Here is a 27,496-nt window from a genome sequence, read left to right on the forward strand (position 1 = left end):
CCCTGCTCCGCTCTGTCTCTTTGCTGTAAAACAATCTGAGGTTTTAGCCCTTTTTAGTGGTCATCTTCGACTAATCATGCTCTGACAGTATGAGGTGGTCGCCCTGAGCACGAGGAGGACCGTCGTGGAGAAACACAAGCGAATGGTTTGATCTGGTCCAGTTGTTGTTAGTGGGTACATGTGTATTTGGTCCGTAGGAATAGGAAGAAAACTCGTAATTAAACCAAACATTACTGATGTTACACTCGCTTAATTCAATCTGACAAAAGAATCGACGATCGCAAGCACCTCCACATAGATAGCCAGGTGCGTGCTGGCTCCCGTAAACATCACAGTACAGTAACGTAAAGTAAAACATCAGTACAAAGAGTATACATAGTCGCAAATACGGGTACACAAACCAGCTCTATACGTAGTATCCTTTTAGCATCGCCACTGAAGCTTTGAGCCGGGATTTGATTGGTTTTTATTGGCGGACCCGGTCCCTGCAGCATTGTAAAACTCCGTCTTACCGGTAGCTGCGGTAGAGCGGGGTGTACATGCAGCTCTCGGCGTACTTGACCAGGTCGTCCGGCCGCGGCAGCCTGCTGGCCAGGCCGAGGTCGTAGGCCTTGGCGGCGACCCTGGCGGCGATCTCGGCCGAGATCTTGCGGATGTTGGTGAATGGCGGGAAGATGAGGCCCTTGTCGAAGTTCTCCTGGCTCACCTGCTCCGCCAGCGCCTCCGACGCGGCGAGGAGCATGTCGTCGTGGACGCGGATGGCGCCGGAGATGACCACGCCGAGGCCGAAGCCCGGGAACACGTAGGCGTTGTTCGACTGCCCAGGCACGTACGTCTTTCCCTCGTACTCCACGGGGTCGAAGGGGCTCCCGGACGCGAACACCGCCGTGCCCTTGGTCCAGGTGTAGGCCTCCTCCGCCGTGCACTCCGAGTGCGACGTCGGGTTCGACAGCGAGAAGATGACAGGTTTCTGCATTCACAATTTGAGCTCATCAAGAAACCGAAGGGAAACCAACAGCCGGAGTGACAAGTGCATGGCCAATGTGCAAGTCTGTACCTCGTTGAAGGAGGCCATGGCCTCGACCACCTCCTGGGTGAAGGTCTTTCCAACGCCTGAGGTTCCGATCAGCACGGTTGGCTTGATGGACTGGACGGCCTCCAGCAGGGTCGTCAGGGGCTCATGCTCGTGAGCGAATGGCTTCTTGAAGTGCTGGAGAGACTCTTTTCTCGACTCCACCAGCAGTCCCTGCACATTCAGGCAATAGTCTTAGTGTCACGGAAATAGGCTGCTAATTGCAATGTTTGATCTTGTTTGCTGTTCCTGATATCAGCAACCAACCTTAGAGTCCACCAGCCAGATCTTCTTACGGCAGTCGTCGATCGGGAGTTCGGTCTACATAAGCAAGCAAGTGATAAGGTCACGATCAGCACAGGTAAGACCAATCAATGATATAATCACCATGAATTATGTCATAAACAATGGGGCATAGCACTGTTGACTGTTGTCTTACGTGTTTCGACATCTCAAGAGCAATGAGCTCTGCAATGCCAGTGCCTGCCTCTCCAGCACCAAGGAAGAGGTAAGTCTGGTCTGCGAGGCCTCCGCCGATCACCTTCAGCGCTGCCAGGAGACCTGCCAGGACAACCGATGCCGTGCCCTGCAATTCCGTCATTTTTTATTCAGTAAGCAACTCTGAAGATAGACAGTAGTAACCAAATGATACACCATGTACTGATTAGTTAATCAGGCATCAAGTCACCTGGATATCGTCATTGAAGACGAGATGGCTCTTGCTGTACTTTGCGAGCAGGTCGAAAGCATTGTGGTTGGCAAAGTCCTCGAACTGGACGAGCACCTTCTCGCCGTAGTTCTGCTTGACAGCAGTCATGAACTCTTGCAGAAGCTCATGGTATTCCTGGCAACAATGAAACAAACAGCAAATTCAGCATCCATACAAATTACTCAACAGAGCCTGACATATCACCAGCTACAGAGTAGGGGGCTACCTCGCCAGTAGCACGGCGTTGCTTGAGCCCAATGTAGTACTCGTCGTCGAGCAGTGTCTGGTTGTTGGTGCCGACATCAATCGTAATCGGCAGGCACTGAAGAAGCACCATCATACAAAAAGCCAGTCAGCAAAACAGTCACTCTAGTTTTGATAATTTCATGTCTTTTTCAGAAGAGTATGAGAAAGAAAAAGAAGTTTTAGAGCAACACTTACAGCTGACGGACGGACTCCTCCGAGGGCGGTGTACAGGGATAGCTTCCCAACAGGAATCCCCATTCCCTGGCAACCCAGATCTCCGAGGCCCAGAATGCGCTCGCCGTCGGTGACGACGATGACCTGGATGCTCCTCTCCGGCCAGTTCTTGAGCACCTCAAGGACCTTACCCCTGATGAAAACACGCATCATGTCAGAAAACACAACCATGAATATTTCTCGTCGGAAAACGCAAAACACTAGCAGACAGAAGGGTGGAACCCGTTGGTGCTACTTACTTGTCCTTGAGGCTGATGTAGAGCCCCTGCGGGCGCCGGTAGATGCTCCCGTACTTCTGGCACGCCTCTCCGACGACGGGGGTGTAGACGACGGGGAGCAGCTCCTCGACGTTGTCGATGAGGAGCTTGTAGAAGAGCCTCTCGTTCCTCTCCTGCAGGTCCATCATGGCGATGTAGCGCTGCAGGGGCACGGTGTACTGGCGGAGGTTGTGCATGATCTTCTTCTCCTGGTGTTCCTGGGAGAAGATCGCCGGCGGGAGGAGGCCCCGCAGGTAGTGCGCGTCGCGCTCCTTCTCCGAGAAGGCCAGCCCCTTGTTGTGCCGGGGGTCCCTCAGCAGCGAGTGCCCGCTGTTGCGCGCAGGGAGAATGATCGTCAGTGGTGTGTTGGAACAGGAAATGCATGAGCAGAGTGCTCTGTTTCCAGAGGATGAAAACGCTGCTCGATTTGGAAATGTGTGAGCGATGTTATGTGTGCAGAGACGTGAAGTTTGTTGCTGAAATTGTTCTTGTTCTTTTGTTGGGATCAAGGTTGTACTAAGCCAGCGAGACGCACATCCTCTGCCCCGACGTATCAGTGTCGACGGCGACTGGTAACGTCAAGAAACAGAGCAAACTGAAGGAGAACTTTCAACGGCAGTGTTGTAAAAAACGCACTGACTCTTAAGCTAGATGAAGAAAAGTAAACTTTCTGCCGCACCTAAAGCATGCGCACTAATTGATAATGGGCACGTTACTACCGATTAAAGCGTATAGGTCATGAGAACGGCATCAAGATCGCATGATCTGGCAGCAGTATGCAGTACGGCCACGGATCACGAAATCACATAAAAACGAACTCTATCAATTTGCTGCTATGTGAACTTGTTTCGAGAGGGGGAGATTCGCCATGGAACTTGGATCGGCCATAGAAGGGTATGTTTGGCGAATGTTATGGAGAAGCAGTGTTTACCTGGCGACGGAGAATGACCATGGCGTGATGAGCTGCTCCTCGGTGGCCCTGTCCTCGCCGTACACGTCCGAGACGCCGCCGCCCACCATTCTCGCTCAGGCTGCTAGCTCCCAGGGATCTCAAGAACGGATGGAAGAAGAAGAAGGATCACGTAACGCTGGAACTGAATCGAGCAGAGTTATTTCCTTCCCTTTTAACCTCCTGGATCAATGGAGCGGTGCTGTGGTGGGGAAGACGGGAGGAGCAAGGTGCCTATTTATAGGGGCGACCCCGGCGCCTACGGCCGCGGGGGGCTGGCCCACCAGGCAGAGAGGGATGGGGCGCGTCGTGTGAAAGGGAGGAAAGGTCGGGGGATGGTGACCGGCGAGAGGGAGGAGCCTTCCTTCCTTCCCGCGCGACAAGGGGGAATTAAACAAGCTTTCTTTGGAAGTGCCAAGTGGGAGTATGAAAGCGAACGTGGGAATTGAGAAGAAGATGGTCGTCGCGGGGCACCGGGGCGGGAATAGTATTTCCGGTCATCGCCTTCGCGGATGGTTTTGTTTTGATTCAAATGCCGCGACCGACGTCCTTCTCCAGTCTGAGTTGGAAGGAGAAGGACAGGGATACCATGGAGGAGCGCCCATAGGGCACGGTGCTCGCCGACGACGAGGTGGCCGACCAACCGCCGGTCGAAAGCGTGCATTGTTTTTTTCCTTCAGAATTATGAGCATGCTATATTAGAGCAGCTTTTACGTATCTTGTAAAAATTAGGATCTTAAAACTTAGATAAAAAGCACTAATTTTTTTTTTTAGCTAGACGGTGTGTTCTGTCAAATATGACACAAAATTGTAATGGTACATGAGAAAAACAAGTCATTCTTCTTTTTTAATATTTTTTCATGTTCTTCTTCCCTACCAGGACCAACCTGCCTACACCAGCCTGGCTACTCCCGCGGCTGCCCGCGCCGTCTGCCTCCCGCGCGACCGCCACCTTCGTGGCTCGCCATAGCTCCTCCTCCATAGGACGAATTTCGGTCTTCTTCCTCACCAACAAGCTAGGTCACCATCATCGATTTCGTCGATGTTGGTCCTTCTATGCCTACTCTGACCCCGGCTACGATTCTTTGGTGACCTTCGCGTTCAGTCCAACCTTTTCTCGTCTTCTTTTACTCACACGATGGACGATTTTTGTGACATTCTAGCGAGTACCACAACGGAACATCACCGACGCATTTATGCAACATCCCTCTTGTGAAGCGTTGACCGGTTTAATGGGCACTGATGCAGTCTAAAACTTTAATCCCGTGAAGTACTGGTCGGTTTAAAGGGCACCGACAAAATGAACTCCGAAACTGCGAATACCAGGTTCCTGGGCATGGATTCTCGGTGTCCTTAAAAAAAATTAAGACTTTTAACCGTTTTTGGGATTTATTGTGCATGATTTTTTGACCAAAACTTTAAAGACAATTTTTTAAGTATTTAGCTACTTTTAGGCAGTGGCGGACGCGGGAAGAAATCAAAGGGGGGGCACACCTCCAAATTTTTTTTTTGTTGCACCCCCTTAATTGTGGAAAACTTTGGCCAAATACCATATATAAGACAAATTGATTCTAAAATTGATGTGCACGATTGCTATATAAATCATGGACATAAATCTCTACCAATTGAATCAATAGTTAACACTTAACACCGCTGGGTGAAATTGAAAGTGAAATTAAACACAGTCAGTTTAATATAGCACTACAAATACATACAAGCCATGAGTTGTCATATCTACGGATACCTATTTAGAGGAGATACTAACATATCTGGTTAGATACAATGTGTAAAACATGAGATAGTTTATCACATATACAATACTCTGCCTTTACAGTTTACAGCACATAGATCAACGATCCCAAATAAACAACAGATAACAGAATGTTTTCTGAAAGAAAAAAAAAACAGCAGAGAAAGGTAGGTATATGCTGCTGCCTGCTGGAACTGGCCGTGTGGCCGTGCGGGAGAGCGGTGGCCAGCCTGCGTCAGCGAGCGGCCGGCCCGGCGACCGGACTACGGCGAGACCTAAAGCAGAGGAGGGCCGAGCCACGGGGGGGGGGACTGCTCCGCTGCTGCCGGCGAGTTGGGGGCGGACCAGCGGAGGGCCAAGCCGGGCCACGGGGACATCCGGAAAATTGGGGGCGGCGCAACGGGCAGCCGCCGTCGGACGGCCGGAGAGCGGAGCTGCGGAGGGCAGAGCTAGGTCTCTTCCATGATTCCCTTGACGTTGATCAGACAACTTGCTCGACTAGAAATTAGGGGATGCCCTTCGAGCGCTCGGGAGCGGATGCCCTTTTGGTCAAAGCTGGGCCAGAAATTAGGGGTACCCATTTATTTTTTCAGATTTCTGGGTGGGCCACGGCCCCACCGGCCCCCCCCCCGCTGCGTCCGCCCATGCTTTTAGGAGATGTGTTAGAGTTGATATTAGTTGTTGAGTTTTTATGTTTTAATCCAAATTCATATTAAAGAGAGGCTAACTTCTGACGAGCAGAGTGAGACCCGTCGCCAGGGAGACGCATGAGGGTGTGGATCGACACCATCTATATATACCTCTTGTAAGCCACCGACTAAGATTTTTCAGATTATAACATAACTCATGATATTTGTAAACACTTTCTGATATAGTAAAATTTTGCTGACTCGCGCTCATAATTTCCCCTTCTATATTAGATGGGTTTTCCACGTTAAAATCGTGTGTCTCCACTAGAGGGTCCATGGAGCCGATGGGGTGCACGATGGCCGGAAGAGGAAGAGAGGAGAGTGCTGTGCATGTGGCCGATCGTGGCCGCGTGGTGCTACCATGTGGCGATAAGCATCGTCAGGAGACAACAAGCAGCCATTAGCATAGCATAAGGCAACTGCGGAAGGGAACACCATGAGTGAGAGAGAGCCACCCACCCCCACCAGAGCGCCTCGCCTGCTCCAGGCCGGGGCGGCCACCCCAAATCCCGCCTCCCCCATCTCCGGGCAGCCCATCCCTCCGGTGACAGGCTACGGTGCTTCCTCCCCCGTAGGCCTCGATCTCCGCTTCGGTTCCATTACTCCTGAGATTGCCGCGGCGTCCGCTGGAGGCTGCCAAAGCCGGGAGATCCGGGTCACGCGGCTGGTGCCTGTCTCGCCTTCAAGGACGCCTGCGGCGCCGGTGGCAGCTACTACGCCCCTCCGCGAGCCTAGCTTGGTGGATCTGACGGGCCTCGCTTCCCCCGAGGTCCTGCCGCCTCCGCCCGTTCTCAAGGCAGGGGAGCGACAGGTCCGCGCTGCCGATGTCGCGAATCTCAAGATTGCCGGCAGCGGCCAGGTCAGTCGCCCTCCAGTTCGGCTGAGGTCCATTATCGTTGCCCCTTTGAAGGATCCGACGGATTCAAAGCTGAAGACCGTCTCAGATACTGAAGGAAAGTGGCAAGATGTACTCCCCAAATATTGGTGGCGCAAAATTAATCCTCCCTCTTCGGGAGAACGGCGAGCTGGAAATCGGCAGAGGCATTCAAGGAAGCTTGAGCCATCTCCAAACCTGGATCGCTACAAAGGGCTCTGTTTTCGCTGTCTCTCAGCATTTCATTTCGTCCGCAACTGCACAGGGCGTGTGCACTGCATCGAGTGCAAGAGACCGGGCCACATCGGCCGCAACTGCACCAACAAGCAGCCCTTCCCACAGGCAGCTCCTCCGCCGCCTCCACCACCACCACGCCACGCCGGTCAGTCGCCGGCAAGCGCCGCGGTTTGGCCGGTGCTTCGACGCGCTGCCGCACCAACAATGGCGCTGTCGCCGGGGCACCCGTCCAACAGGCCGGACGAAGTCTTCAGCATCTCCGTCAGCACTCCCGCCATGGAACGGGCGGCCACTGAGATGAGGCGCACCCACCTCGCCATCCTCATCTCCGACCCAAGACTCAACATCAGCACGAAGTCCATCGCCAAGGCTCTCCAAGATGAGCTCGGCTTCGAGTGGGATGACATCCACGTCTCAGCTTCGTTCCCCGACGACTTCCTCGTCAGATTCACGCATCCCTGGCAGCGTGACATGGCCCTGGAGCTGGGCTCCGTGAAGCTGCGCAGAGGCACGATGGCCCTCACCACCTGGTCGCCGACGGCGCGGGGCCGGCCACAAACTTGGCGCTACTACTGTCGAGTTGCCCTCGAGAGCCTGCCTCTCAATGCTTGGAAGGACGAAGACACTGTCAAGGCCGTCCTCGGCGGCGGCTGCGAGCTGGATAGGATCGAGCAACGCTCGGTGCTGCAGGACAACACCGCCGCACTCTTCGCCTGGGTCTGGTCACTGGATCCCGACCTGATCCCCTGCGTCAAGCCACACTCAATTCTTGACAGGCCGGCCGTGGGGCGTGCAGACCTGCCGGAGGGCACACCTGCGGAGGAGGGAAGAGATGGGCCGTTGTATCGTGTCCTCATCCATCTGGACACGGTCATCGACTACTCCCCGATTGATGAAAGCCGCCGCAAGCGCGGGTATGCATGGCCAAACAAGATAAGGCGCGAGTGGGAGTTTGGCACCAAGGACAATGCTCTTGGCTCAAGGCGGCGACCAGGCCGGGACCGTTTGGGCCCTTCGAACCATCGCCACGACGACAAAGAAGACCGGCGGGACGACCGCGATGGCCGTCGCGGAGAGCGCCGCAGCAGCCGCCATGGCGGTGACCGCGGCGGCAACGGCGAGAGCTCACGTTGGAATGCTGGCGGCCAGCACTCACGCCACGGCGGAGACCACCAGGATAGGCGCGCCTCGCGATCACCTGACTATCGTCGTCGCGGGGGCTCCTCCCGTCACCGCTCCCGAAGCCCGCCTGCTGCGCATGCAGCAAGGGCGACCTCTGTCGCAGCTGGCGCGGACGAGGCGGCACAGCACCTGAGCCCGCTCATCCTCCCGCCGGTGCTGGAACACACCCCTCGCCGCCGCAGAAGCCTGCCGCGCACGCCAGAGGGAAGCGACGCAATGGGAGCCACTCCTTCGCCTCCTCCAGGGACCGATCGCCGCATGTGCATGGCCAGCCCGATGCAAACCTCTCCACCACCAAGACTTGACGACTGCAACTACATGCTGTGCTCCCCAAACACGGAGCATTTCGATGCAAGCACCAATGGCGTGCCAGCGCCTCCCTCACCGCAGATTCCTTGGGCAGCTCTTGTGGACGCTCAGCCGCCAGCCGGAGAAGCAAATGCCTATGAAGATTGCTGGTCAGCCAACATCGTCGACATCTGCCAGCCAACTTTGGTGCCTCAGGCTGCACCTGGTCTGATGCACACGGAAGGATGGCCCGAGCTGGAGGTGGAGCACTCTGGCGAGCACAACCCGTCGTTGCACTCCCTGCAGACCTGGCACGGCACCTGGGAAGCGGATCCACATGTTGACCGTCTGTTCGGACCAGGCTGCGAAGAGCAGAGCGAGAGGCTGATGGATCAAACGATCGGGACTCCTGTCAAGGAGCGGACTGTGTACGAGATGAGCGAGTTCTGCGCTCTCCTGGAGCCGGTGTCGGCTGGATGGCAACTCCAGGACATCTTTGCCACGCCACAACAGCGAATTGATCCACAGCCCGGCTATGACACACAGCAGCAACACTCATCACCACCAGAGCTGTCCTCCGACCTTGATGACGACCAGCTCTTAGAGGTAACCCTGAAGTCTAATGCGCTGAGGGCGCTTAGAGAAGCGGATTTGTGTGGACCAGAGTGTGCGATCCAGGAGCAAGATGGAGCAGAAGCAGAGGGTTTCGAGCTACAAGGACCAGCTCTCATGGAGGATGTGACGACCAGGGTCGCGGAGATGCACGTGGACCCGAAGACCGGGATCATGAGTAAGCTAATGGGGATGTTCTCCCCCTCGCTGCTTGGTTTCCCAACAAACAGCTCAAGGAAAAAGAAGACTGAATCAAAGAAGATGGCCATCTCATCCCGCCGCAGCGAGCGTCCAGCAACCAGGACATCCACCATGATGACCACAAGGAGGGCCCAAATGGCGGCCTGCAAGCAACTGGGCCTGATTCAGCGCGAGGAGGAGTTCACGGATGAGGTCCTGGCCCAGTATCTCGCCCTCTTCCGCCAGCCACTGTCATCCACCAACCTACAGGGCCTGGCCGCTCTTGCTGACATGTCGGGACGGCCCAGTTTCGTCCTACCTGAGGGAGACATGGCAGAGCTTCTGTCGGAGTCGCCTTACGCGACTTGAGATCTCCATGGTCTGCCGCACGACGATCAACTCCAATGGATTGTGAAACCACATGTACCCGATGTAGTAGCTGCTGTCCTGTCCCTGTTTGTGTTTTCTTAGTGCTGAGAAGGGTCGTGATCGCCTTTACCTGTAGCCGGCGAAACCGCCATCTCAAGCAAAGTCCTGTCCCTGTTTGTGTTTCCTTAGTGCTGAGAAGGGTCGTGATCGCCTTTACCTGTAGTCGGCGAAACCGCCATCTCAAGCAAAGTCCTCGTCAGAACTATGTAATGCCATGCCGGCCCTGCATCGCCCTTACCTGTAGCCGGCGAAGCAGCCATTTCATGCTATTAGTCTGTGGGTGGGGTATCCTCTGGTCTGAGGTGCACACCTTGTGTCTGTTCCTTTCATGTCGTCTTGTTCTCCATGTTAGCACAACTTAAACTTCTGAATTGGAACGTGAGAGGATTGAACGACCGCGCCCGACGGTCAGTGCTACGAGATCTAGCTGTTACCTCGGAGTGCTCCATTCTGTGCGTCCAGGAATCTAAACTGGCCTCAGTCAGGGACGGCGAGGTTGCCGAAATCGCTGGGCAAGCGCTAAAAGGGTGTGCGCAGCTCCCGGCCGACGGAACTCGTGGCGGAGTCCTGCTTTTCTGGAATGAGGATATTTTTGCTGTAACCTCCGTGCAAATCGCCACCTTCTCCATCACTGCTAAGTTCACAGACCGCGCGACCAATACATCTTGGATGTTGACAACGGTCTACGGACCTGCCGACGATGAGCGCAAGCTCTCCTTCCTACAAGAGCTGACTCAGTTGCACGCCCAAATAGCTGGGCCATGGATGGTCATCGGAGATTTCAATCTCATCCTACATGATCATGACAAGAATAAAAGGAGGGTTAACAGAACCTGGATGCGAAGATTCAGGCACGCGGTGGATACTGTCTTCCTGAAAGAGATAAAGCTGATCGGAAGGCGGTACACATGGAGCAATGAACAAACCGATCCAACTTTGGTCCGCCTTGACCGCGCCTTCTGCAATGACGGCTGGGATGATATATTCCAAGCCGCCAAACTACTGCCACAAGCATCCTCCATGTCCGATCACTGTCCTCTTCTTCTTGTTCAAGACGTTGTAACAAGGGTGCCACCTAGATTTCGTTTCGAGAGCTACTGGCCGTTGCTCGAAGGATATAGCTCAGTAGTACAGCAATCCTGGAATACCCCTTGTAGGCTTACAAACCACTTTGCGGTGCTCGACTTCAAGTTGAGAAGATTAGCCAAGGATCTTAAGATTTGGGCAAAGAACTATATTGGGGATATCAGAAAGCAAATGCTGCTAGGTCAAGAAATAATGCTGAGGCTCGATACTGCACAGGAAACAAGACCGCTATCTTTGGAAGAACACGAGCTGAGATCCACACTGAAATCTAGGGCAGTTGGGCTGGCTGTCATTAATAGGATCAAAGCCAAACAAAGGGCCAGAATCAAGTGGCTGCAGCTGGGAGATGCCAACACCAAATTTTTCCATGCCCGCGCAGCACACCGTAGGCAAAAAAACAGAATCCAATTCCTACATTCTGAGTCGGGCATCGCCACAACTCCAGGTGAACTTGAGGAGGCAGTTTTTCATCACCTCAACGCTATCATGGGTACATCAGCTCGAAATACAGAGCGCTTCGACTGGGCTCAGCTAAACCTGCCAACTCCTGACCTGTCCGACCTCGACGTACCATTCACTTTAGAAGAGCTAAAGAAGGCTGTATTCGATACACCAACTGACAAGGCGCCGGGCCCTGACGGGTTCTCGGGAGTTTTCTTTCGAACCTCATGGAACATCATCAAGGATGACCTCCTAAATGCTTTAAACAAGTTTTACAACCTCAACGACCCCTCCTTTGACAGTCTAAACAAGGCCTTCCTCATCCTCTTACCCAAGAATGATCAGCCAGCACAGATGAGTCATTATCGTCCCATTAGCCTGATTCATGCCTTTGGAAAACTAGTCTCCAAGATTCTGGCTACACGGCTACAACCACTTCTGGACGAGCTTATCTCGCCTTGCCAAAGCGCGTTTATTAGGGGGAGGAACATTCAAGACAACTTCTTGTATGTGCAAAACGTGGCCAAACATTTCCACAAGACAAGAACTCCAACGTTACTTCTGAAGCTGGACATTGCCAAAGCCTTTGACACAGTCTCTTGGACATACATCATTGACATGCTGGAAGCTAGAGGATTTCCGCTGAGATGGAGAAACTGGATCTCGTTGCTTTTCCGTTCGGCCTCATCCAGAGTGCTCATAAACGGGGTCCCCGGCAGAAGAATACAGCACCTACGTGGTCTTAGGCAAGGAGACTCCCTGTCTCCTTTCCTCTTTGACCTCGCCTTGGAACCTTTACACCGCCTCCTTGAAATAGCAACAGAGGCCGGGGTCATATCTAAGCTCAGTGGCAAACAGTGCTCTTTCCGAGCTTCCTTCTACGCCGACGATGTCGCCCTTTTCCTCAAACCAACGCAACAAGACATCACCGGCCTTGGAGAGATCCTCTCCACCTTTGGTCGTGCCACAGGTCTCATCACGAATTTCTCCAAAAGCTCAATAACCCCGATCAGTTGCCAACACATCAATGTCCAAGAGTTAGCTAATATTGCCGGAATTGGCACCTCCCCCTTCCCTTGCATGTATTTGGGTATGCCCCTATCCATCAAAAGGCTTACCAAAGCAGATTGGCAGATACTCCTCGACAAAATGGACAGACACTTAGCTACATGGAAGGCACGACTCATGAGCAAAGCCGGTAGGCTGGAGATGCTAAACTCTGTTTTAACATCTCTTGCGGTATACATGATGAGCATCAGCGAAATGCCGGCATGGGTCAAGAAAGAATTCGACAGACGTCGTAGAGCTTGGCTGTGGGCCGGAGATTCCTCGTGCAATGGAGGGAAATGTAGGGTTAATTGGAAGACCGTGTGCCGTCCAAAGAAACTAGGCGGGCTCGGTGTTCACTGCATTGACTCCTTCGGTAGGGCGCTACGCCTAAGATGGATGTGGCAAAAATGGAAGCACCCAAATAAGCCATGGGCACACTTGAAAACACCTGTGACCACCCAAGACCGCGCTTTATTTGATGCTGCAACCAAAATTACCATTGGCAATGGCCAAACGGCAAACTTCTGGAATGATAAGTGGCTACATGAGATGTCTCCAAAAGAGATTGCGCCGCAGCTCTATAAAATCTCTGTCCGAAAGAACCGCACGGTCAAAGAAGCGCTCACAGATAAAAAATGGTTGTCGGACCTGCGTTTCTCCCTCGACATTGGCCACTCCGATGAGCTACTTCGCTTGGAAATCTTGCTTAACAATGTACAACTCACACAGGCTCCGGATGACATCACATGGACTTTTGGTGGGAAAAACTTCTACACTGCCAAGTCCGCGTACCTACTACAATTCATCGGTGCCGTGACTACCGAACACAAGAAGTTGATTTGGCAGGGTTGGGCACCAGCTAGGTGCAAGTTTTTTATGTGGACCCTAATGCTTGACCGGGTACTAACGGCAGACAAACTGATGCTGCGTGGCTGGGAGAATGTGTATTTCTGCCCTCTTTGCCGAAGGAACTTAGAGACGACAACACACCTCTACGCCGAATGTCCATATAGTCGGAATGTCTGGTCATCCATCGCCACTACGTTCAATCAAAATGCACTACATCCGGCCTCTTGGTCCAATGCAAACAACAACTTCCAATGTTGGTACCGCAGCCTGCTGGGGGAGCAGACAAAAGAAAGACGCAAGATCATCTTCCCTCTGGTCAACCTTGTCTGTTGGGAGCTATGGAAGGAACGAAACCAACGAATCTTCGAGAAAAAGGACAGGTCTGCGAATGCGATGATCACAAAGATTTTAGAGGAGATAGACGTTTGGAGGACAGCAGGAGCACCTATCCCACTAGTTGATCAGATGGGAGGAACACCCTTTGACCCCGGCTGATTTGTGATCGTCTTTTTTCCCCTTTGGAAGTCACCCGTTTTATGGGCCTTCCTTCCTTGTAGATTTTTGCCCCCCTAATGCAATGAACACAGCAGCTCTCCTGCTGTTATTCAAAAAAAAAAAAAAAAAAAAGTGTGGTTCTTCGCGCACAATTTTAAAATTTAAAATCGCAATAAACAAACCACTCATGCCGTCTGCTGTATTGTGAAATATATCTAAACAAAGCCTAATGCATCATGCGCACATTTGATCACAGTTAGCAGCCCCGTCGCTTTCCTCCATTCACAGAAAAGGACCGGCGCACCTGGTTGTACCACTTTATCCCTTTTAAATCAATTGATTTAAATTTATTTAGATACGTTGTACACTAAAAACGTATCATACTATATCTGGAAGAAGTTGTGTCAACTAATTTAGAAGGCCCTAGTACTCGTATTTTCCTCTAGTAGTACTTGACACACTAACAGTTCAGCTACACGGAGTCAACATCTCCCCCCGCGCCCCCCCCCCCCCCCCCCGCTCCCGTCGCCTCCCCGAGGGCGGCCGGGGCGCCGCCACCCACGCCCGCGCGGCCCCTCCTCCTCCTCCCTCCCTCGTCGCCGCCGGGCAAAGCCCCGGGCGGTGCTGGCGGCGGCGGCCTCCTCTCCCTCGCGCGCACGGAGAAGACCCGTCGGGCGGGCTCGATCTAGCGGCGGTGGAAGGCGCCGGCTCCGGCCACGGCCGTCGCGGCTCCGGCCGCGGATGGCCGCGCGGTGGTGGGACGCGGGGTGGCTCCTCCGCCCCTGTCCGCCGGTGCTGCTTGGCACGCTGCTGTGGGCGGCCAGATCTGGGCCGGCGGGCCTAGGTCTGGGTCGAGCGGGCCTAGCTGCTCCCACACAGGTGTCTTCCCCATCGGGACCTCCGGCGCGTTCCGGTGTGCTCGCACGGCGGTTGTCGATGGTGGTGTCGGCGCGGCTAGATCCGGTCTCCCGGGATGGCCGGAGGCCAGATCTGGGCCTCGTAGGGTCCGGCCAGATCCTCTCGATCTGAGGGTGGCCTGGGGTGCGCGGCTGTGTGCCCAGTGCGCCACCTCCTCTGCCTCTCGCTGGCTGTCTTTCGTCGCTGCGGGCGACGTTCTGGAGTCGCTGGGGCGACGTCCTTGCTAGCTATCTGGGACGTGGTCCTTGGGCTGGCTCAGTACTGCAGCTACTCCGGCGGCTGCGGTCTGTTCTCCCTCCGACCAATTTGGTCGTGCTTGTGCAGGTGCGCTCGCGCGTTGGGGATGGTGCATCGTGGTGCCGCCAATCTAGGGTCTTGGACGTCTAGATCTGGGTTTGGCCGGATTCTGCCAGCCAGCACGTGTTTCCTGCGGATGAATCTAGCTGGGGCTAGCTCATAGCGCGACTTAGGTTGGAGGCGCGGTTGTGATCTCCGCCTTGTTCATTCTGCGTCCTCGCGACGGCGTCCGGAATTTCTATCTAGGTTTGGACCTCGGCGAAAGTTGCGCATGGCTCTGGCCTGCGCCGGTGACGGCGTCACCTGCGGGTGTCGTTCCCTTGTTGAAGGCGTCCTGACGATGGCACCCCTGATTGAAATGATGGATTTCGTCCCTCCGCCTCAGTTTGCCCCTTGGAGGCCTCGCTTCATGTAAGCTTCTCTAGCAGTGTCCTGTGGAGCACCGTGTGTCCTCTCGCTGGTGTCGCAGCCCTCTTGCAACGTCGGCTTGGCTACTTTTACACGGTTCGCTGCGGTAGCTGACTTCCTTCCTAGCGCCTTGGGGGGCTCGGCTAGGTCGGCGTCTGGTCGCAGCTGTTGCCGGTGTGTCTATCCCAACGCCAGGGGATGATGTTGTATGTTTGGTCTGGACCTATTTCGAGCTCCATGGGTGGTGGTTCTCGGGTCTGGGTGAAAACTTTGCAGGTCTTCTGTCTCTGCCGTCGACGATGACGCATTCTTGCGCCATTCACCTTCTTGGAGGCGTCGCCGCAAGACCCCCTCCTCCTTTGGTTCCTCAAGCTCTGCTAGATGGCCGGCTCATCGTTGAGTTCCCCTTGTGTGCATTTCTTGGTGCGGTGGAGGTGCGTTGGCGTGGACACGGTCGCGATCGCTCCGGTGCAACAAACGACAAGGCTCCTTCTTCATGGATCAAAGGGTGCTTCGGCTTTCCTCTCTGTGTTGTCCTTTGTTGTGATATGTGGTGTGCGCTTGGCGCGTGTGTGTTGTAACTCTCGGTGTAACTCCTAGCCGGTTGATGGCTTTGTTAATTCAAAGCCGGGCTCATTTCGAGCCTTCCGTCTAAAAAAAAACAGTTCAGCTACACGCATGACACGGATAGATAAAGTTTTTTTTTTGAACAAGGGAAGGGCCTGAAAGGCCTGGATATTGCAGTACGTCACACGTGGCGGGTATAGTTTTACGAGGATGTCCTGTGGCATCTTTTGCACAAGAAAACCAGAATTTGAGGAAAGACCTCCAAATTTGCAAGAAATACACTGGGACAAAAACTAAAAAAACAATCAGGTCCCTGGGCACCTCCACCACCAGTCGCCGGCGACCTCGAGACGTTGCCACCGAGATGCGCTGCCAAGCTGCTCGATATCATACTTCCGGTGACGATGCTGATTCACCGATCGCTTCTCCTCCTCTGGGGACGAACCACTTGGCGGTGGAGAGACGACGAGCTCCGGCGAACCGAGCACAGAGCCACCGTCTTGGAGGTTGAAGATGGGACGCTTGTCCGGCCGAAGATCGCGACGCTGCTGGAAGGCGCCACGTGATTCGCTTGAGGGAGCTCAACAGCTCCATAGCACCTCTTGGGCAAGGACTGACTTCGATCTGCGCGAGATGCAGCGCCGCCAGCAACTCCCTCCTCGCCACCACAGCAGGCCAGGGAAAAGCAGAGCGGAGGCCTTCTTAGCTCGGATCGAAGCCAGACGACGAACCAAGATCTGGTTACCTGAGACAGGGACGACGCTATGTAGTTTCCATCCCCCTCGCCACCGAGGCCGGCCGGGATAGAAAACAACGAGCACCTCGCCACCGCGCAGAGAGAATCCCCCATGCCTCCACGGTCAGACGGGAACACCCGCATCTGGTGGCGCCCATGCAGGCACATCAGATCCTTCACCACCGATTTATTAAAGGAGACTGTGTTGCTCCTCCGCTCACTCAGCTCCGACGAGAGGAGCTCAAGGAGAGAAGATAGCAACCCTAGGCCACGGATCTGGCGGCCAAGATCCGGAGCATCGCTCCTACTACCAGGCAGAAGCCCCAGAAACGAAACAGAGAGAAGACTAACCCTACTATGTACAGGAGAAACTCCGGCGCCTCGCCTCCACCATTCTTCGACGGCAGCGCCGCCGAGAATGGCTTAGGTCCGGCCCGGACAGAAGGGAGAGGAGGTCAGTTACTGTAGGAGGGGAGAGGAGAGGTGGGGGAGAATGGGACGCGATGCGGTAATGATTGAATGTGATAGATAAAGTTCAAGCTCGAGTTTACACTGACCGGGCCGTTACTTGTATCCGTCAACAACCTTCCTCGCTTTCTTCGTCCGGTCAATCCACTATCTTTCAACGGCCCGGCTGTCCATGGAGAACACCGTAGGACCATGGAATGATGGAACCCCGTATGGCCGTATGGCACATCACGACGGTTTCTCAGTTTCTCACCTCCAATTTGTCAAAAAGAACTAATGGATTCGGTAACTTCACCAAACTCTCTCCACATGGTTTTTTTCTAGCGGAGATGTTTACGGCTCCGGCGATGGAAGCAGGAAACTAGGAGATCATGCTTGCACCACGCATTGTGTCTACTTTTCTTTTGCCAGAGGTAGATAGGTATGTGGAGAACATGTGTCAAGTCTATTTCTATTTTCTTAGTCCTGAGACCAGATGTGTTCTTTGAAGAAAAAGAAAAGTCCAAAGGTTTGGAGAGAAGGAATACTCCTCAAGAGGAAAACCGGAAAAAAAACCCAGCTCACCCAAAATACATCCCAAGTACTCTTATATTTAGTTTTCCAGCAAAATTATCTAGTGGACGTAGTCGGCGGGGTGAAACTTCAGCACCAACCGCTCCCGCGGATGCCGCCGCCTCCCGATCTCGATGAGCAGGCTAGATTTCGGCATCAATCTTTGATTTCCGGCGAGGAGGTTTGATTCACCAAATCTAATGTTGGTTTAGCGGAATGATGATGCTGAAAGAAAGAAAGAAAGAAAGAAAAAAGTTGCTAAACGGCACGAGACGACGACAGCAACCACCTGGGATCAAGTAAGGGATCCTCTGGAGTCGCTCACACGGGAGCGACCCGCGAGGGTTTCCAATGGCTGCCAAAGTTAAAGCTCTTAGAGCATCTCCACCGACGCGTCCCACATTGTCGCCAGCAGGTGCACCGGCAACGCCACGTACTTACCAAATTAGAGAGAGGTTGCACACACCGGTGACCTCCAATAAAAAAAACCCCCAAAAATTTGAACTAACATTTGTAAATAAACATCAAAATTTCATTCATATTTAGGTTTATTGATAAAAGTATGAATGAAATCTGAACGAAACTAAATTAAAATATACCCTAGTATAGTAGGTGATGGCGTTGCACTATGGTGTGGAGGCAAGTGCGGCGGAGGAGGTGACTGCGGCGGTGGTCTAGATCATCCAAGACATGTCAGTCCCGTCTCTAAAATCCGACGTGGCACGGGGTACCGGCGCGTCCGTTCAGCACCGTGTGGGTTGGGACCAGCAGAGGTTGCCTACTATTTTATTGGGCTCAGAAACACGCTGGCTATTTTCAGGGTGCGCTAGTGTGGCCCAAGAACAACGTTCATCCCTAAATAGCTATTAGGATCACTATTGAGGCTGTCGGTGATGATTAAGTCTACTCTATGTGCCTATGTGGTAAGATGCTCTAAGCATGCATCGTGCTCTAAGCATGCTCAGGAGACAGCGAGCAGCCATTAACATAAGGCAACTGAGTGGTTCTTGGCGAATAGTTTGAAATTTTAAAATCGTATTAGACGCTCCACTAATGTAGTCTGCTGTGTTAAACAAACCTCTGAGCATTGCCCAACGCAGCAAGAGCACGTTAACAGCCCCGTCGTTTTCCTCCCGGTTTCGATTCGATGGACCCCTCTCCCGTCACAGAAAAGGACCGTCCGATAAGGAACTAGTGCTATCCTCTAGCGGTGGTTGAGCACGGCCAGCTCAGCTACACGCATGACACATGCTTGATTCCTTGGGCGTGGCCGACAGCATGCAAGGTCAAAGCTCGACAGTTTACACTGACCGGGCCGTTACCCTGATCCGACGATACCCATAACACCAACCGCATACGGCATACTTGGACGGTTTCATAGTTTCTCACTTAACTTCCAATTCGACAAGATGAATGGATTTACGGAACTTTACCAAACCATCTCGAGATACTAGGGCATCTTCAGGGATGGGAGCTAGACCGAGGTGACGTTTTAGGGCGCGTTTGATATCTTGTAGAGCCTTTTCTTTGCATGGGCTAAGAAGGGAATCAGGTTGTTTGGTTACTTGGCCCGTTGTCGCGAGAAGGCTGCACGCGTGCGGAAGGGGGATCAAAACGAATGGTTCTGCGTAGCTTCACCAAACATACTAGGGTATATTCAGTGACGCGAACTAACCGGATTGAGGTGGTTCGTTTTGGTCCGTGTGGACAAAAGGGAACAAAATGCTTGACCTAGCACTCCGACACAAACGGACTGGAATGCATGGACCGACCCATCCTTGGCCAAAATTTATGTTGTTAATCTGTGTGGACACGCAGACGGTAGGAGGACCTGACACGTCTGCCCACATCCACCTGGTAGTGACACAGCGCTCTGCATTGGCATCAATGCCATGGCCGTTTGAACTCATGTGCCAACATTATTGTAGGCACACTTTTTTCCCATCCAGCACGCAGCCTCTTGTCATAGCCAAACCTGCCCCCTGACCACCGATAGCACACCAACGCTTAGTCGCCCACTCCTGCGCTGCGGCGATCTAGTCATGTCCGTGGGAGCCACTAGTTTTCATCCACCCTTTCACTGCCAGTGAGGAGTAGACACCTAGGCGGCACTAGCAAACCCTAGCTAGGGTTTTAATTATTTTTGTTAGTGTCCTTTTTTGTCTTATGTAAATTATGTTTAGCATATGAAATATTATTCAAACAAGCATGTTCAATGGGTTTCCACTATCCAAACAGATCAGGGGTGGATATGATCACATATCTGTTTCCATACCGATCCAATCATCCAAATAAACTAATACGGACACATTTTGTGCTCTAAATGGACCGAGCCGCTGGAGATGCTCTTACTCCTCTGTGATGGAGCAGCAGAGAAATCCAAGAGCATGCCTTGCGTCATTGGTCGTGCCTTTTTCTTTGAGGGGTAGGTTCGTGGAGAACATGTGTGCCAGTCTATTTCTAATTTCTCAGGGCATCTCCAGCGTGAGCGACCGTTTTCGTCCGCCGTGATCGGAAATGCGCCTGGGGCCTGTTCCAGCGGGGCGACGCAAAGTGATCGGGCCGTCCGCCGCGACGCAAACCTGGCCCAAATATGCGCCAGGTTTGCGTCGCGGCGGATGCTCGGCGGTCGCTCCGAGCATCCTCCATTTCTTACCCGGTCCCGCATGTCAGGGACAGCGAAATCGACCGCTTCGATTTGCTTCTTGTTCCCCCTTCTTTCCTGCCCTAGTGCGACGGCACCACCCCCACCCCTAGCGCCATCGTACCGCCGTAGCGCCGCAGTAGTCGGCGTCGGCTCCGTTCTTGCCGCGCGGGAAAGCAGGAGCGTGCTCCGCCGCGTACCTGCCGGCTGTTTTCGGGCGAAACGCTCCCGGTTGCGCCGCCCTTCCGCGCCGCCCACGACCTGTTCGGTCAATTGCGCCGGTAGGTTTCTACTCGTGTTTTCGCCGCTATTGTGCGCGGCCATTGATCCGCAGTTTGTACCCACGCAGATGGACATGTGGCAGATGTTGGACAAGTTCCGCGCGGAGGTCGTCGACTCCTCTTCCGATGAGGAGTCCGATGAGTCGACGCAGACATTGGCAACTACTGCGGCCTCCATGATCCACGAGTTCACCTCTAACCCGGGGCCGCAGCACCGGGGCTCTGTGAAGGGGCGCTCCAAAAACCTGCCGCGCAACAGAGTGGAAGGGCAGGCCCGCCTCCACAAGGACTACTTCCACCTCACCAATCCGATCTTCCCGGAAAAATATTTCCGGCGCCGATACAGGATGTCAAGGGACCTGTTCTTGGTCATTCTACGGGGCGTCAGAAACTACGACCCCTACTTTCAATGTAGATGCGATGCAACAGGTGCGTTAGGCTTCACCTCCTACCAAAAATGCTCCGCGGCTATTCGCGTGCTCTCATATGGAATGCCTGCGGATATATTCGATGAGTATCTTCGAATGGGTGAGAGTACCTGTCTTGAGGCCATGTACAGGTTTTGCCGAGCCGTGATTGCCGTGTTCGGAGAGTATTACTGTAGGGAGCCAACTCTTGAGGATACAAGGCGCCTCCTGTCTATCAACGAGTCTAGAGGCTTCCCAGGAATGATTGGCAGCATAGATTGCATGCACTGGCAGTGGAAAAACTGTCCATTTGGATGGCAGGGTGCGTACAACGGGCATGAGGAAGGAAGAACTGTCATTCTTGAAGCTGTCATATCTCAAGATTTATGGATTTGGCATTCATTCTTTGGCATGGCCGGTTCCAACAATGACATCAATGTGTTGCACCGATCACCGGTTTTCAACCGGCTCATGCAAGGCAAAGCTCCCCGGGTGAGCTATGAGATCAATGGAAATGCATATGACAAGCCATATTATCTTGCTGATGGTTTCTACCCTAACTGGGCAACATTGGTGAAGACTGTCCGTAATCCAAACTCCGAGAAGACAAGAAGGTTTGCGAAGATGCAAGAGGCTTGCAGGAAAGATGTGGAACGCGGGTTTGGTGTGCTCCAAGCTCGGTGGGCAATTGTCCGTCATCCGGCAAGAACATGGTCGCTGAAGACCATGCATGAGGTGATGACATGCTGCGTGATCATGCACAACATGATCGTTGAGAACGAGCGTCCTGATGGCCGCAATGAGAACCAATGGGATTTCCAAGGTGAGCTGGTTGCGCCACTTCCTGGAGCTTCATCTTGGCAGGACTATCTACATAGGAATGTAGAAGTCATTGACGAGAACGTCTCCAAACAGCTGCAAACGGATCTGATTGAGCATCAATGGACATTGGCTGGCCATGCAGATCATGCCTAGAGGAGTATTATCTTATTTGCATGCAGACTTTTAAAAATTTAAATGTAATGACTATGACTTCGTTGAATATTATTTTGTTGTTTCTAAACTTCATATTTCATGCAAACGCGGAAATGCGTCGCGCCGCTGGAGCCACCCCAAGGTGCAAACGGACGCGCGAACAAAAACGGTCACTCTCGCGTCCGCCGCACGACGTAAACGGACATTTCAGACGTCCGAAATGCGGCGCGCCGCTGGAGATGCCCTCAGTCCAAAGTCGAGAGGTGTTCTCTGGAAAGCAAGGAAAGTACAGAATGTGTAGGAAAAGCCGGAAGATGGGAACGGAAAGGTACGTAACCGCGTGGTGGTGTTGTGTGGTTTGTTCGCGGCGCCGCGGCGGTCAGGTCGCCGCCGGAACGGACGGGACGAGCGGTAGCTCCACCAGACGCTGGCTGGCTTTGGCACGCCGACCGTTTTCAGCCCTCGCGATTCGGCCACCACCAACCCCACGACCACGATCTATCTGACTATCTTCCGTGGCAAGGCCGCAGGGTCCGACGTGAGCGTAGGGCGGGCTGCTGGTGAGCATATGGTGGCTCGAGATTGGACCTTGGCTTCAGCAAAACCTGTCCGAGATGAGCCTACACAAGGTACAGTTTTCTAGTACTATACCCTACTCTTATTGAGAATCACAAATAGATCGATCATGTCTCGTCACATGCTTCACGACAAACAAGAAAGCAACCTTTATAGCTATAGTTCTAGAGTAGCATTTGGTAACCTCTAATTAGGTCATTACACATCTCATGTAGTACTGAAGTAGTAGTAGGAGATTGCACACATACTGTAAGAGATAACTGAAAACATTTATGCTATGTCTCATATCAGGTTTGTCCATGTTTTCTAACATGTGTTTGCATTATTGGTTCGACATCGTCACTTAATACATGTCCTAGTCTATATTCATATGTGTTCTCGCATGAATTTTGACCTGGGACGATTCAAATTAATCCTTCGTCCACATAGTTCAATAAACAACTCTTTATTTTAGCCAAACAATACAAATGATATACTGTATAATATTTCATGAATCATGGATTCTATAACCGTCTCTATGATTACATGTACATCATGTTTCTAACAAGGGCCTAGGTTGGCTCGAGGCACAGCTCATGCAGACAAATGTATAAAATGGAGGAGCAAGTTCATCTGCCTCCATCATCATGTCATACTTGTCTATATGATGTTTTTTTTTTTTGAAGAAAAGGCAAAAGATTTGCCTTAATTCATTAATAAAGAAGAAGCTTGGGAAGCCAAGATTTACTTTAGTCTTACAACCACACCGAGGTCACAAAAGCCTACTCTCCCGCCATGAAAAAACCCAAATGTTTAGCACCGGCAATAACCCAAGTTCTAGCTTCCGATTTGATACGGTCGAAGATGATTGTAGGCATGGTGTCCACATGCTTGAAAGTCCTAGCGTTGCGCGCAACCAACATGAAGAGGGTGGCCATAGCTTTCTTACGGCCTCCATGAGCTAGCACGGTGGAGGTCCACCAAAGCTCAACATTGTCAAACTCGTCCCATGAGGAAGGATGGAAGTCATGTATGTGAAGCCAATCCTTGACCATCTTCCAAATCCGGATAGAGAAGCAGCATTGGAAGAGAAGGTGAGAGGCCGTCTCGTCGCGACACCGACAAAGAGGACACACTCTCCCATTTGGCCACCCCCGCTATGCAAGCCAGTCCGCCGTCCAAACGCGGTTTTGGATGATGAGCCATGAGAAGAGCTTGCATTTGGGAGGAGCCCACACCTTCCAAATGATGGAGTCCATGCAGGATCGAATTGTTCCCGCGAACTGCGCCTTATAAGCAGACGAGCAAGAGTAGGCGCCATTGTTGGTGAGCTTCCAAGTGATGGAGTCTGGAACATCATCATGAAGAGTGAGCTGGGATGTGTGCGACCAAAGCTTGATGAATTCCTGCAGATTTTCTACCGAGAGGCCCGCCGAAGTATCGAGGTGTAGGACCCAAGCATTGTCGGCAATGGAATTCCTCACATTCCAGCCCTTCTTCTTGGACATGGCAAAGATGGACGGGGCAATGCATTTGGCGCTAAGTCCATCCGCCCAAGGATCGTGCCAAAAACTCGCTTTATTCCCATCCCCAATGTTGACCTTGGTGAGTGCGTGGAAAAGCTCCATATCCTCCTCGTTGCAAGGGTTTTCCATCCCAACCCAAGGCTTCTCCGGCGTAGTCCAAGCTAACCAAGGCCAACGAAGGCGTAAGGCCCTCCCAAATTTCTCCATGTTGAGGATGCCAAGACCACCAAGAGAAGTGGGGCGGCAGACGGCAGTCCAATTAACCTTGCACTTCCCCCCGGTCGCATTTTCGGAACCCGCCCAAAAGAAACTCCGAATTAGTTTAGTGATAGCTTGCAGTGGCTCCACCGGAACATGAAGGGCCGTGAGAGGGTAAACCGCTTGGGAGGTGAGAACCGACTTGACAAGGGCCTTTCTTCCAGCGATATTGAAGTATCTCCCATGCAATGGAGCAAGGCGAGCCACGGCCTTGTCCTCAAGATATTGGAAGTGAGATCTCTTGAGCCTTCGTACCCCAAGCGGAAGGCCAAGGTACTTCAAAGGGAATGATGTCGTAGTGGCCGGAAGCCCATTGAGAACCTGAGCGAGGTCGATATCATTGCATCTAATTGGGGCGACAAGGCTTTTTTCGAAGTTTGTCAAGAGGCTGGTGACCATGCCAAAGTTACCCAAGATTTGCGCAAGAGAGGAGATCTCCGCTTGAATATGAGCCATGAAGATGGCCGCATCATCGGCGTAGAGGGAGGTCCGAAATCGAGCACCTCGTCCGGGAAGGCGGCTAAGGAGGTCAATGTCAGTAGCTACTTGAAGAATGCGCTGTAGTGGGTCTATGGCAATATCGAAGAGAAGAGGAGAAAGTGGGTCTCCTTGCCGTAACCCACGGCCGTGCTTGATGGGGTTCCCGGGAATGCCGTTTAGAAGGACCCTTGACGAGGAGGAGCTAAAAAGAGCCATGAGCCAATCCCGGAATCGAGGCGGGAAGCCGAGGCGTTGAAGGAGTTCAAGGATGTAGTCCCATCGGACGTGGTCGAATGCTTTCCTAATGTCAAGTTTGAATAGGAGAGAAGCCTTCTTCCTTCGGTGAAGCCAACGGGCATAGTTGCGGACAAACATGAAGTTGTCATGGATGCTTCTAGACTTGATGAACGCACTTTGCGCTTGCGAGATGATGTCATTCATGCGAGGGGCCAGCCTTGTAGAGAGAACCTTCACCACAATCTTGGCAAACCCGTGGATGAGGCTAATAGGCCTAAAATCGGTGATCTCTTCGGCCCCATCCTTCTTTGGTAGGAGCACAATATTAGCGGTGTTCAACCAATGAAGATTCCTAGCGCGAAGATCGGAGAAACAGTTCATGGCCGCCATGACATCACCTTTAATGGCGATTCCTCTGCAAGGTCAGAAGTGGCGCTACTGCATGCTACCATAGGTGGCCTTTGGCTCTTTCAGGAAAGGTATGGTGGGTAAGAGGGCTCAGCCTTAGACCTCAACAGTGGTGGAGCTTGACATAAAACAATGGGTGGGCAAAAGGACATTTGTTTTCCTTCTAAGTTGTTCCAAAAAAAAAATCCTCCAGAGTTCTGTGCAAAACTTGGGGGGAGGGGGGCGGTGCCCCTGGCTTGCACTAAGCTCCTCCAGTGGACTTCGATGTCCCCATTTACTAACCCTCTCTATTCTTCCTTGACGTAGGGCTCTTACTTCCACAAAGCACACAATGGCTGGGTCGAGACAAGGAGGTGGCATATTCCTCATGTGGTTCTTCTCTCTCGTAATGATGTGCCAGCAACAGGAGCTCGTGAGGTGTGTGTCGGACATGTGGTAGATGGAGAGTTTTTTGATATGGTGATGGTGTTTAGGCATTGGGAAAGAGGAGAGTTTTTGGGTTAAAAAAGACCACACCTTCTATGCACGGTTTTGTGGTCACATTAGACACATACCATGCTACTAGAATGCGGGTGAGATTTTTTTTTTTTGTATCATGTGAGTAATGTTAGTGAGCCAAGAGAACAATTTCTTGGTTGGAGAACTAAATTGGACCGTCTACGACTATGGGTGCATTTTACTCCTTAAACGACGGCACATGTTGTACATACATTCAAACTATTCAATGGAACTAGAACCATTGCAACAAACAACTTCAAAATAAACTTCGGATCCAAAAGAGGATGGAGATATTGGAGATGGTTCCTTGATTGAAAAATGGCAAGGTTATTGGGTGTGCCTACCAACGGTAAGCCCGTAACCTTCGGGTCCAAGGGTGAAATGATGGTTTGTTGATAAGTAAAGTTAATAAATTAATAAATATTGTTGATGGTATGTTGGACGAGCGGCTTATCAAAGCATGCCTTCATGGGTGGAAGCAAACTGGAATTCTGATAATTTCTTATACGTTGGAAAGAGAAAAAATTGTGGCGTTGCATCACACTGGTGATGTAATTTAGAGTCAAAGGTTCATATAATGTAAATAAAAATATAAAATTTCTTGCTTACCCATTTTTATTTTTTCAGAATGATTTACGTCACTCAATTTGGTAGACGTACAAAGTACTAAACAATTCATAGAAACAAACATTGGCGTGTTCACTACCCGTTGAGCGCACCATGTGCTCAATGGGACTACAATCTATAAGGTTGTTAAGAAATGTAAAGATAGTAGAAGGAGCACCCTGTATGATGTGAGCTCTTGCGCCTTGGATTTGTGGGGAAGATTAAGGGGACTTCTTTTTAACTTCTAGGATGGCTTGTCCCTACCCTCTCTCAGCTTTTCTCATACCACATCTTTTCAACTTATCTCTTAATTAGTCTTCCCAATACTAATTTAGAAGTGTAAAAAAAATTAGGAGATGGTTTTTTTTCCGAAAAACCGAGGTAGGGTAGCTTATAGGAGAGGCCCTTCTAGAAACTAGAAAGAAGTGGGCCAATATTTTTGCGTCGAGCTTGGTAATTGGAAGTGCAGCGTATGAACTGGCCAGACATGCTTTTTCATTCTATTTCTCCTTATATTTGGACCACGTTCGTGAACGATGTGCTTTTTTCTGATGAAAAAAAATGCGCTGAAAGAACCGAGGGAGGGTAGCTTATAGGAGAGACCCTTCTAGACACCGGAAAGAAGTGGGCCAAAGTTTATGCGTCGAGCTTTGTAATAGGAAGTGCAGGGTATGAACTGGCCAGGCATGCTTTTTCATTCTACTTCTTCTTATATTTGGACCACGTTCGTGAACGATGCGACTTTTTTCTGATGAAAAAATGCGCTGACTGACAAAAAAAAACTCAGAAAGAACTTTCAGAAAAGATACTCTGATTTGGTCCAATATGACCTCATAAATCTCGAAATTACTTACCGCAGACTGTCAACACCAGAACCATCTGCGCGGCATGCGCCTGCCCCTAGTGGTACGCCGTCTTCCTCGTGCTTGGCTGCGCTTTCAAGTTCCATTTTTTGAGTCCAGTTAGGCGGTGGAGGAGCCTGGTTATGGAGCTCCTCAGCACTAGAGAGGGAAACGAAAGATTGAGGGGAAGAGAAGCTGTGCGAG

The 27,496-nt window shown here is 52.1% G+C and overlaps 2 protein-coding genes across 3 annotated transcripts; one reads left to right on the forward strand and one right to left on the reverse strand.

Annotated features, from left to right (window-relative positions):
- Positions 1-200: 200 nt before the first annotated feature.
- LOC127295266 (NADP-dependent malic enzyme, chloroplastic) lies at positions 201-27,496 on the reverse strand. Of its 2 annotated transcripts, none has more exons than XM_051325182.2 (9): positions 27,305-27,496; positions 2,501-2,848; positions 2,223-2,394; positions 2,008-2,103; positions 1,761-1,916; positions 1,512-1,658; positions 1,340-1,393; positions 1,058-1,246; positions 201-970 (listed from the first exon to the last, which is right to left on the reverse strand). In XM_051325182.2, exons 1-9 carry the CDS (start codon positions 27,397-27,399, stop codon positions 509-511), a joined length of 1,719 nt encoding a protein of 572 aa, XP_051181142.1. In that variant the 5' UTR covers positions 27,400-27,496; the 3' UTR covers positions 201-508. The 2 variants fall into 2 exon arrangements, with proteins under 2 accessions (XP_051181142.1, XP_051181147.1); XM_051325187.2 differs by lacking the exon at positions 27,305-27,496 and adding an exon at positions 3,450-3,694.
- LOC127295255 (uncharacterized) lies at positions 5,528-10,236 on the forward strand. The gene has a single exon (XM_051325172.2). The coding sequence runs from the start codon at positions 6,343-6,345 to the stop codon at positions 9,646-9,648; it is 3,306 nt and encodes a 1,101-aa protein (XP_051181132.1). The 5' UTR covers positions 5,528-6,342; the 3' UTR covers positions 9,649-10,236.

The sequence above is a fragment of the Lolium perenne genome, chromosome 1 (genome assembly GCF_019359855.2).
Source record: "Lolium perenne isolate Kyuss_39 chromosome 1, Kyuss_2.0, whole genome shotgun sequence".
NCBI lineage: Eukaryota > Viridiplantae > Streptophyta > Magnoliopsida > Poales > Poaceae > Lolium > Lolium perenne.